The sequence below is a fragment of the Colias eurytheme genome, chromosome 15, assembly GCF_061535395.1.
Source record: "Colias eurytheme isolate Ceu_HAF_F1 chromosome 15, ilColEury1 Martin Lab GWU primary, whole genome shotgun sequence".
Classification (NCBI taxonomy): domain Eukaryota; kingdom Metazoa; phylum Arthropoda; class Insecta; order Lepidoptera; family Pieridae; genus Colias; species Colias eurytheme.
Window position 1 is genome coordinate 9828011 of NC_142994.1, and position 12951 is coordinate 9840961.

Consider the following 12951-nt stretch of genomic DNA (forward strand, 5'->3'; position numbering starts at 1 on the left):
AGACAAATATTATGTACTTATCGGCGCCCCAAAAGGGCCCTGCACACATAACTTCCACTAGCGTTATAACGAAACCCATTTTCCAGAACGTTTAACTCCTAATGAATACGAGACTTAACTCAGTGTCGCAAAACAAAGTTGACCTGTAATCAGCTAAAAGCGTTTTGTTGAAGCGGAACACCAGAACAACTACACACAATAAAGTGGACCCGAAGTTTGTGCAAACGGTCGGTTGGCGCGCGCGGCGGGCGGAATTCCAAATAGTTTTGCGAATCAAGCATATTCATGGAGACTGATTAAAGATTATCTAGACCCCTTTGCATGTTGTACAAACTATGCAAATTAACCTAGATTCATTTTGTTACTAATGTTAAGATTTAATACGTCATATCTGGAGTTTTCTTATCGGTTTTGTTTTCAAATAATTTGAGTATCCGAGCTCATTGTACATTTCATGTTTATTTTTCAGTTTCCCTACCAAACCAAAGGGTTTCAATCGCGGTTACAAATCTCCCCATAATTTTCATCTAATCCTATAACACTAAAGATTTATTATTTCTTCCAGTGTTAGACGCCACCGCGAAGCTGCCCTCCGGTATTCTAAGCGGTAACGCGAACCAGTACGGTGACTTCGACGAATGCCTCAGCATCGACAGCGCGGTGCGAGGAAAGTACTGCCTCGCCTCGCTGCAAGTGAACCTTGCTGCTATGGGCCATGACCGTCTGGACTACATGGTACACAGCGGCCATTATATACGGAGCAATGTTACTGATGTATGTATTTTTTGTTATTTTAAATATGTTTTTATAATAATACTCTCATAATATGAATAAATAAGAGTAAAATTTCGTTGAATATGAAATTGAAAAAATGTCACATTTTCACAAATTAGAAAAAGCGAATTTCACACAAAAACTACCTACAACTTCTAATTAGTGAAAACCTGGGTATGTTAAGACAAAAATGTAGAAAAATTGTCGATTATTTTTATTCATTTAAAATTTTCGAACCATGTGTGTATGTTTATCTATTAGATACTTATGATTTTTTTTAAATTAAGTACTACACTTTAAAGTTATATTAGATTGCGATGTTTTTGCGGAATAACTTCTAAATAAAATCATTTCATACCCAGTTGTAAACGACTTCTTCTATTGACGCAATCACAACATACAAACCTTGATACAAACAGATGGGCAAGTCCGATGACGAACCACTAAACTACTCATAAATTCAAAAATATTTTTTATCATAAAAAAAATTGAAAATTACAGTTTCTTATGTGCGGAAACAGATTATTTACAATTTTTCCATTCACTGTTTTGCTGTCATATGACGTCAAATTCTTGTTTACAAACAAACGAACGATCAATAAATCTGACACACCCATTCCAAAATTAGATTTTAAAGTTGTTAATTTTCCATAAAAATATTAATAACACCTCATCTATTTTTTTTTTTGTTTAAAAAATATATGTTAATATGGTAAACAAATTATGTCGTTTTCCGCGTTAATATTTTTATTACTTTTTTTTACGTATTTGTTTTCAATTTTTACTTTCGCAAATAGGTACTACAGCACCTTCAGATAAGAACAGCATCGTAATGTAAAAAAATGATCCAGTATTTACTCCTTAATTCAAATATAGTGTTCCAGCTTTTACACTTAAACTCTCGAAATTATTGTATTTTCAACGATCTAACGGTATAAATGAACAAAGTTTGAATTAAATTTATCCGTTTAACCCATTGAGCCCCGATCGGCCAGATCCGACCGCGACACAATAGATTTTCTATTGTGTCTGTGATTCCGGGGCCTGATGGATTAAGGGGGATCAAAGTCATCTAAGGAATCGATTGATATATATATTTACATACAAGTATTAAGTGCTTAAAGTTAAAGCTATTAAAAAAGCGTGTTAAAACCCATTTAAATTGGTCGCATTATACTTATAAAATATAGCACCTTAAGGTGAGCGAGAGATAAGGGATGACCCCAATCCCGTAAGTCTTCTAATCGAGGCCGGCTATTCATGCGAGTGTAACCTAGATTCGATGCCTTTACTTCGCAAACTTCCCATTATAGGATAGAACATTTTAGTACCTATGTAACTTTCAATTTTGTGTAGATAACACGTGGTTTCGGTGTCGTTCTTGTATCATATAACAAGTTATATTTTTTTAATAACTTCTGAAACAATAAATTTCTTGAACAGGATAATTGAAATAAATGTAAAACAAACCCACTCTATAGTGCTATAAAATCTTAAAACATTACTTACGTACGTACGGTCTTTACGTTGCTCTTACAGAGCGTTTCCAACTATTCAATTATTACTTAAAAAAATGTAGGTACACCATCGCCTACACTCCAAGTCCATCGCCTTCAATCCCCTCAGTTATCAGCACTATCTCAAAACTTACTCAAAGAACATACAATCACTATAGTTATTCAACAATCCCTACAAGTACGTATGTATGATTATGTATGATTCATCTCAAATGAAGCTCAGGGTGCTGTTTCAACACACGTTTTGCAATGTAAATGCAGTTTGTAAATCAACTCGCTCACCCTTGAACCCACTCCCTTGGGCCTTGTGTCCCGAATTTTATTGTTATTGTCACCGATTGTCTTTATGACTTTGTAATGAATACGATTTCGTAACAAAATGCTCACATTATGCCGCGGTTTGATGTTTATCGAGTAATTTTCAATGTAACGCATAATTAGGCGTATAAATGTTTTAGCAGATTTAAACTCGGTAGATTAATATCTGGAACTCTAAGGACCATATCTTAAATAATCGATCTTACTTACAGGCTAATTATTATTGATTGCAGCGTAAGTTTGTACCCAAGTCTTAACCATTTTACATATACCATTTTACATTGTACATAACTCATGCATTTACGATGATCATTGTAACTATCGAACTAATTATGTAAATAAGATATTTCTGTACATAATTGGTTAAGACTGCAGCTCATAATAAAATTCGTAGAACCAGGATGAAATTAAAACATGACAACTATTTATGAAGCGCTAAAAACGTGTTTACCTCCTAAGCGAATTTCAACGACCATAATAGTAGAACAAAGGACGTCAATTTCTTTATTAATTTTTAATTTACTGGTAATTATTAATGTTCTTAAAAAAGCAAAAGTAATTTCTGCAAAGACAGGAATCGGCATCCATTGTTTAAAATAGTCCTCCCCAGACCAGTTTATCGTCAAGGAGTCAATCGATGTAATTTATATTGTTATACACAATGACCATAAGAATAATTAGGATTTGCAGAATTAAACTCAAAAAGTGCGCTTCGTTATAAATATAAACATAATTTCTATTCTAAGAAAAATAGAAAATAAGATCCATTGCCATTACATTGGTAGTATGAAGGTTAAATATGAGACTAATTTCTTTTAACTTTATTAACGTTTGATAATAATTAAAAACAAACACCAACTTGATTTAAAGAAACACAAAGATTCATTATTACACAAATATTTATTATTCAATATGTAAGTAGTCATTCTCATCTTCATATTATGATTACATAACTTAACACTACGTATGTGCAGTTATCTCATAATATGCCGATATTTGATTTTTAATTTTAAAACGTTTCACGATTACTTAGACACAGATTTAATGCAATAATTTAATTTCTAATTCATAATTGATTTTGAAAAATATTGCACTGAAAGAATTATGCACGTTTTTTAGAGATGACAGTTTCAACAACTAATTACTTAAATGAGATAGGGATAAAAACAAAATTAACATTCTATAATCCTTCATATTCTGCTATCAGATAAATACCAAGAAAAAACTTTACTTTTCCTCATAAATTCATTTATTACATAATCATAATATCTTACGAATATTTCCCAATTGTAGAAAATTGCATTCGATGCAAGTATGAGCAAAAAGTGTCACGAACCGCGCATAATTCATTATATTCGCATTCATCATTCACTAAAAACTTGCCAACAGAGAAATTCTATAAATCAAAAATGGCATATATTATTTGCATTTCCATGTTTTTGAATGCTGAATGTAACCATAAACGAAAGTTATTTCGCAATTTGAAGACTCCATTATTCATTGCTTCCTAATTTTTTATTGTTCTCATTGATTCAGTACGAATTGGTGAAATAAATTTTAAATATAAACAATATTTCACATGATGAAAATACAAAGGATGTTTTAAACAAGATAATTACCTATTATTATGTATATTTAAGATCACAAAAATTTATGCAAGAGATTTTTGCACGCTCTACTTATCTGAAAATAATGTGCAAAAAATTTAAATGGAATTCGTTGTGCCATTTTATTACAAAAAAACACATAAAGTTTCAAAAATTAAGATGTAAATCTAAAAATAATCTGTTTTAAAAATATGTAGAGCCTAAAAACCAGGAGTCCAGTAAGATACAGCTACATGAATTTTAGGAAATACTGCTGCTGTAAAGGTCACGGACCTCCTACAACCTGATTTAATTATGCATAATAATATGCTGTATATAATTTGTATAATGTTATATCTGGATTCTATCATAAAAAAGTCTAATCTAAGCCCCTCCATTTTATATCTATTTTAGTAAAGTATAATCAACTTTATTTTTAATCCTAAAACTTTATGTATATGTTGCGTACTATAATAATATGTAAAGTAAATACTATTAGTAAACTCGCATCTATAAAAACATAGGTGGCTATATTGTTTCTCACAAAAAGAGCGCTTCTTTTACAAGAAAAAAATTGCAACAAAATGTCGAAACTTGCAATTTAATAACATAAATTAACCACAACGTCTTAATAAGACGTTTAATAATTATGGACACAAAATGCATCTCCGAATGACCTTGGCACGGTGTATAGGCAATTGTTATATCATACTTATTCACTGCAGTGTGAGAACTATCTGTCAGGAAGCCTAATTGTATGGTTGATTCGTTAGATAATAACCGCAAAGGCGCAAATGATGCACAATTTTAAATGGTTATAGGGTACACTTACCTATCGCTAGTTAGCACATTCTTAAGAATATGCTCGATTTTTGACTTGCAAGAATTGTGATATAATATAAATAATGTCTCTCTATTAGGTCCATTGTATTAAATGAAAATGAATATTACTTATGGGGAAGATAGGAACATGAAGATCTCATACCTCTAATTTATGTAATTACATTTCCACTGCGCAATGCGCATATTGCATAAACTTTTAAAATGACAGAATGTAGAGAAAAAAATAATCTAGAATTATTAATGCTAGATATGTGTAACCAATAATAATCTAATATTTCCTAAATATTTGAATGTATGGCCCCATATTCCACAAAATATGTATATTGACGTTTACGAGCCATACGCAAGTCTATTGAAATAAAATAATTTTAAGGATTATGTTCTGGTACCGTGGCATACTAGCTTTGTATACAATCACGTCAATCATTATTAATTATACAGTGTGTCCGGACATGACATACCGATATTTGAAGGGGCTATTCTCCAGGTATTTTTATCGACAATTCAACCCCTCTACAGTCCCCTACCTCACCCCCCTCAAAATGGTTTTCGAATTTTTTAAAGTATGTTTCATCACTCTTATCAATTAAATTTGTTTAGTGGTCCCTAGAATAACTTGTTATTGTTCAAATAAAACCAAATTTAGTATTTTGTGACACTCACTTTCGAAGTTATTACAATTTTTATAAATTCACTATCCGAATTGATAGGTTTGCCATTTTGAGGGGGGTGAGGTAGGGGACTGTAGAGGGGTTGAATTGTCGATAAAAATACCTGGAGAATAGCCCCTTCAAATATCGGTATGTCATGTCCGGACACACTGTATAATGGACACAGAGCCCGGAATTGCATCCAATTTGGTATAAACACACATTAATCATGCAAACAGCTGTCCATACACTAATGTTATGTCCTACGAACGAATGGCCCGCGCGTTTACATTATATCGCTACATCGCTACATAGCCACGATAAATCGATATAATCTCATGCACTTAGACAGCAATCTACATCAAATTAAACACTGCGAGTGGGCTTCCACACAAAGCATTGGTTTAAGCTGGAAACATACTATCGGACGAGGTTTTTAAGGACATGACTTACAGCCGCGACTTATAGGTATGCACAGTATAAAAACATCCAGTGCGTCAGATTCGCGTCGGACGTCCAAACACTCGGTCAAGGACTCGTCCACGATTTACTTCTTATAGTTTGCACACTTAAAAAAATAAAATAAATAAACAACTTCAATGTACATTTTTTTTGTGTGTTGTTTCTCAATATTAGCCAGAAGGGCTTCTACATTTTAACGCGGACGCGTGGGTGAACTGAAGGATCACCCTGGTAGCGACATGCGCAAGGGCGTCCCCCCTTGACGGGGATCTCGAACCTCGGCTTGGGCTGTCGCTTGAGTGGAGGAGTCCGGAAGGGACCTAGTCGGACGGGACAATGTACAATTATTACCTACCTATAAGTTGCGGCTATAAGTCGCGTCCGTAAGCCGCATCCGATAGTTCGTTTCCAGCTTTATCGTCGGTCGATGACATAACATAATGTTTCTAATGTCATAAGATTATACGTATTTAATGAATTTTATATCGCTCACCAAGGTTATGCAGGCGATAAATTCGGTGTATTTTGTTTCCGTAACAATGTGTCACACCCAAAAGTTAAATTTATAGTCTAGTTTGGAGAGACGTGTCTCGATGCGGGAGTGCCAAATCCGCTAAACAGGTTTTGATATTATATAAATGCATATTTGCTCGTATTTGATTAAACGCAATATGTTAATCATCAAAAAAAGTCCTATCTAATATTATTTAGATATTGAAAAATTTAAATCGGAGCAATATTATATTTATTATCTACATTCTCTACATTTTATAGAGAGCTTTATCGAGATCAATATTGTTCTTTATCCACACATATCGAAACATTTTAGACCATGTTCTAAATACCTGTAATATACCTGATACCTGTAACAAAAACAATTTATAAATGTTAAATATTGTAAATTATTAATAATTTATTATGACCATACCAACGAAAAGGAAAATGATATTACGCCCATTACAAAGAGACCAATATAAAATTCCGAATATTAAAACATTTGTGCACTTTGTGTTTGTATTGAAACCATTTGTATGCAAATTTATAATAATAATAAACGTTATTTATGATAGATGGATAAAATATGAAATAACAAAAGAAAATCAATTTGGATGTTGTTAAAGGTTATAACATTATGTCACGCTATGTCTTCCTTATTATATTAGTGAATCATTCAATATAATAATATTAACCTTGTCTTAGAAAATAAAAAGGGAAATTAATTGTAAAAATAATAAATAATAACTATTTATTAAAAATTTATCTAACTTTTGATAGTTTTGCTCGGAAAAACTTTAATTGTTGAAAATCGATTTGATTTATGACCAACTAAGTCGAGGAAAATTGTACTTAGACCAAGGATTAAAAACAATAAGTAATTAAAATGGAGTTTGAAACAGACATATAGGTAGTTAAAATCTAACTCATGACAGATAATTTTGTGATTGTACAATAATTTGCAATTGTTTTACTTGAACGTGCTTAAAGCCATACTGAAAATACATAATTTTAATATGGACAGTGGATTTATAGTTTTTATTTTATTTTTTGTACTTATTAATATATTTCATACATATAAAGAACTAGCTTTCCGCCCGCGGCTTCGCCCGCGTTTTCAAAGAAAACCCCGCATAGTTCCCGCTCCCGTGGGATTTCCGGGACAAAACTATCCTATCCTATATGTTAATCCAAGTTACCCTCTATATGTGTGCTAAATTTCCTTGTAATCGGATCAGTAGTATTTGCGTGAAAGAGTAACAAACACACACACATCCTCACAAACTTTCGCATTTATAATATTATCTAGTAGGATGTCTATCAAAATCATCTTACAATTACGTTTCAACCAATTATCAACACACGAACGAACCTTATGTTTTCAACCAATTACATGTCCCTACGCACAGCCAAAACCTTTGGGTACATCCAGAGATGTAATCAGCTACGTGAGTCGAGTAGGAATGGGTGCAAATTGGCGGGCCACTGACATCTGACATGGCCGGGTAATCGGATGTATGCAGCTACAGTTTAGCGCAGAGTATACGCTCGTACATTGGGGCTTCGATTCAGTAATGTGTTAGGATTTTGTTTGGAATCTGTAAGGTATACCGTGGGTAAATCTTCTTAAAGTGTGTCTTGGAACTGTGTTTGAAAAAAATAGTCAAACGAGGTTCAAGTTCCATGTTTCTTCGTGGTCAAAATAAATACAGAAACGTGATGAAAATTAGAATTCTATGTATGGGCGCTATTTAAAATTCGGAATGCCTTGTGATTTTTTATTGAATTAAAATATTAAAAAATTGTTGTGAGATGATACTATGCGTAAAGTTTTTACATCGTTAATATATTGTGTGGAAACATCTAGAACAAAATAAATAAATATTTCATTTAACTTTTTAAATATGATAAACATGTATTAACTTTTTTTACAGAAACGTAAATGATATGATACTCGTGCTAGATATCATTTTATATTGAACGTGACGGTAAGGGCGCTTGTGCACTACAAGGAATTTTACTGTCCGGCATTCCGATTTTTTACGGTCCGGTTTGGCATGAAAAAACCGATGAATTGCTTGTGCACCTGTCCGTCTTTACTCGGATCAGCGCGGTACAGTTCAAGGAAGTATGGCGGTATAATGCTATCATAAATGATTGTTTTCGCATTTTACAAGAAACGATTAAAAATATAGAAGGTGAAATATTATATTACTTCGTTATAATAAAAAGTAAAGTTCCGTAAGAGATTTAAAATGCGTGTTTCACTTATTTATTTTAATCGGTGACGAGGAGCTAAATCTATTCCCACTGGAACTTTAACTTACCAACACTTACTTAGATAATAATTATAGGTCAATGCTTGGTCAATGTATATAAAATAACAATACCGACTTCTCAAATCTCATTGCCAGCTAAAAGAAAGTAAAACAAGAGCTTGCTTTCAATTGGCATATGCAATAAAAAGAGTAAAATCCAAGCAAGTGGGCAATCGAAAACAATTATACCTACAGCGACCCGTAAACTCAAAAAACCATCCGGAATAGGGAAAAGTAAAATGTCGGACAGTAAAATTACGTATAGTGCACAAGCTAGTATTTAGATTAATTGCGTGCCATACCGGACCGTAAAAAATCGGAATGCCGGACCGTAAAATTCCTTGTAGTGGACAAACGCCCTAAAGCTTTGTTTTTTCAAACTTCATAATCTAAGCAAACTTTAAGAATTTATTTAAATCATGAGTCATAACTTAAAATAAAAATTAATTTTTAAATGAAAAATAACGAATATAAATCAACCAAAATAAAATTTAATTATGGAAATAAACATATGGATATAAATATAAATAAAAATCCGTGTATTATTTTGTATATTCAAATTACATGTAGGTATATTGTATTAGAGTAAGTATAATAATTATTATGTTATGTAATTCAGTAGTATTATTATAAAATTGAAAGATTGAGTCGTAGCAAAGTCTGTAGACCCGATAATATCATTTCGTCGTTTATTTTCAATATACGAGTTATGGTTCATATTTAATTATTATTGCATTCAATTATACTTATTACATTTAATAAATATTTGTTACTAAATCCCTAACCTAGGCACCAAGATGTATAATCTTATTCACGTATCTGGTGCCTTCCGCGTCATAGCTTGGGGTTTTTCAACGGAAGCTCTCTCAATGAATAACAACCTTGACAATAGATCAGCCCCCCTAGTCAAGTGACTTTCTGTTAGCGTAGCGTTCAATAGATTAGACTACGAATGTATGAGATTGACGTAGGCTGTAGATAAACGTCTATTCTATTGAACGCTACGCTAACAGAAAGCCACTTGACTAGGGGGGCTGATTCGCAAACTAATGAACGTTAAAACGATGCAAAAATAAGAGAAGAGAAACATAAACCACCATCTTTACAGTAACTTCATTATTTACCACTGAATAAAATGCAAAATTTATATTTATGAAACGTGTTATGATTACATCTAATCAAAACCATATTTCAAGTTAATGGACTTTAAAAAACAATATAAACTTCCGTTGAAAACTACGACGCGATAATCAGATTGCGATAGCAATTCCAAGATGTGCTTTTATTATTCATAAGTCCACTGCTTATTATTCTATTATTTTTGAAGCAAACTACATATTATGTTATACCTATTTAACTATTATTTCGGATGTTAAATAGTATATTATTAAATAGTAAATACATTACACTTATAATTTCAAATTCCGTCCTATTTTTAACTGTTAATTGTTAAGCCATTTGCAACTAAATTATAATTTTGCAACTTAGCATCATAATTGGAAAACTGTCAAAATATGTTGGGTTGTCAGACATATTTTAAACGATATTAAACAGCGACATACCCGTATCACGCACGATCAGGCAAATAGCAAGGTCAATCTTTTTAATATTCCACAAGAATATCACCGTCCACTTTGTCAGCATATTTGGCGTCGAGCTGATTGAATTACAATTGTTATTGTGCAATACAATGGCCCTTGGACATATTGGACAAATATTCTCGAAACAAAGTCACCCTTAAACAATACTATTTAAATACAATTTAGTCGCGCAACTGTTGGGCAACACAATGTGTATCAATAGTAGGTAAAGCAGAAATCAGAAACAGTTGACTTCTTTGATATACTAATATGGCTGTCACATATTGTTGTTTTAAAAACAATTGTCAACGAAAGAATTAGCATTGAAGGCTCCGGAAGCATAACCATATTCAATGCCTGTGTCAATAATGTTAAAGGTGGTAGAAGCATTCCTAATCTCATATATCTGAGCTGCACTGCTGCTGTAAAAGAACCGGAATAATTTCCGGGTACTAAATAAGATAAAAGTATTAAAGGTATTCCCGGGAATACCCGGGATCAAAAAAATAAGCTTTATTGTATTCATCTAAAATTACAATCCAGACAGACGAAATTACAATAAAAGCAAGTATCGTAATATCTAAGAACCATCTCCGCAAACGAAAAAACTCTTCAATGAATCGATCACACTAAACTTCTACACATAAAAATCTTCGAGAACCGTCTAGAACACCAACACAATAAACCTGCATCAATCACTAAATAGTTATTTTCCTCCTAGATGGGTCACCGAGTGCCAAGATACTCCAGTCTCCTATGGGGCGTGTGTATACCGAGTTCCTGCAGCAGCTTCGACTTGGAAGAAGAGCTCTCTCAGAAGCTAGCTGACCTCGGGATATCTGTGAAGGTCCAAAACACCATGTGCACTGTGAAAGACTTCAAACGACCGTATTCCTTTGGAAAATCTTTGGCTATGTAAGTATTTTAGGATGGAATATTTGTTAAAGAAAATCATGGAATCATAATATGATATATTATGTTTGTTTAGTCGTGTTAAAGTTTGTTCTACATTTCAGTATCTTGATTATTCTAGTTTTATTAATTTAAATAGAAAACAGTAATTAACAATTATCAAGTAATACGCAGATTGTCAGCTACAATTCATTACACAATAATAATGTTGCGGAAACGATTATAAAATTTCTTAAGCAACAGTCCCTTACAATTTACACTAATTATGATATTTCCCCATTTTGCATATATTTCCGGAATGATGTTTCATTGATAAAATAAACTCCATATAAAGGCTCAAAGAGATATTGTTAACGCTCGCCCAGGGAATATCTGAGCATATTAACAATTTATCTTTGAGAGAACATAATTATGTCATTTAACGATTGAAATGATCTTTTTGTTTCGTTTCCGATATTAGAATTCTTACTTGCAATTTACACCTATCAACAATATAGAATATTTAATGCATAAAATTAAATTACTAATTACCATACATAATATATTATAATTAATTGTTTTGTTTTTCATGAAATAAATTGTCCTTGCGCCTTGAAGTAAATAATTGGTATTTTATTCGTACATTCTTTTTTCCACACACATTAAAAATAACCTTAAAATTTTCCAGAGCATTCTTCCTAGCCATATTGATCCTGCTCGGTCTGGGCACGATCCTGGACGACGGGAAGGAAGGTGCCACGAATTTCGAGAAGTTACTGAACGCATTCTCCCTTAAACGGAATCTGAAGAAAGTTTTCGACTTAAGCGACTCACCTACAAGGGTGAAGGGGGTGGATGCGTTTCGGGGGATGAATGCTTTCGCTCTGCTGCTCGCGCACAAGTCCATGGCTATGGCACACAGCCCTTATGTTAATAAGACTAGCTACTCTGAGGTATGTAAGACATATTAAATTAAATAAAAATAGCCTGTATTGTAACACAAAATCTACCATTACTTATTTTTACGTTTACATGAAACTTTCAATATTGTAAAAGTTAAATTGTAGTTTTATTATCTTTATTTATTCCATTATATAAAAACAAATTAAATAAACATCGAATGTTCTTCATGCTCGTAATACGTAAAAGCTAAAAGCACGCATAAAAAATAATAAGTAAATGGTGACAAAATACTTGTAATAACACAACCTCCTTGCACGCTAAACGCTTCAATTTAATAGATCTGCAATTCTTGAAACAATCACGAATCATCGAGGACTTTCGAATCAATCCTTTCATTTCTATTTCAGAAATTATGTCACGCTATTGATTTCATTCTGACTGTTTCGCTGGAAAATATTGCGTGTACAAAGGTCCCGTAAACAATGAAAATTACTTAAGTTTTGTGTAATATCCTTTACGAGTACACGACGTTATTTTCAAGGTGACAACAAAATAAGGAAATAAAGAATCGTAATTGTAGTTAAGAAGATCTTTGCCAATATTTGCTATACTTT

At 32.6% G+C, this 12951-nt stretch overlaps 1 protein-coding gene across 1 annotated transcript in view; it reads left to right on the plus strand.

Moving 5' to 3' along the window:
- Nucleotides 1–12951, plus strand: part of drd (drop dead) — a 36543-nt gene that overhangs the window by 15652 nt on the left and 7940 nt on the right. Inside the window, exons 2-4 of the mRNA XM_090110133.1 lie at nt 566–774; nt 11265–11458; nt 12123–12387. Of these exons, the coding sequence (XP_089966259.1) occupies nt 566–774; nt 11265–11458; nt 12123–12387 (668 nt within the window). The remainder of the gene's footprint in view (nt 1–565; nt 775–11264; nt 11459–12122; nt 12388–12951) is intronic.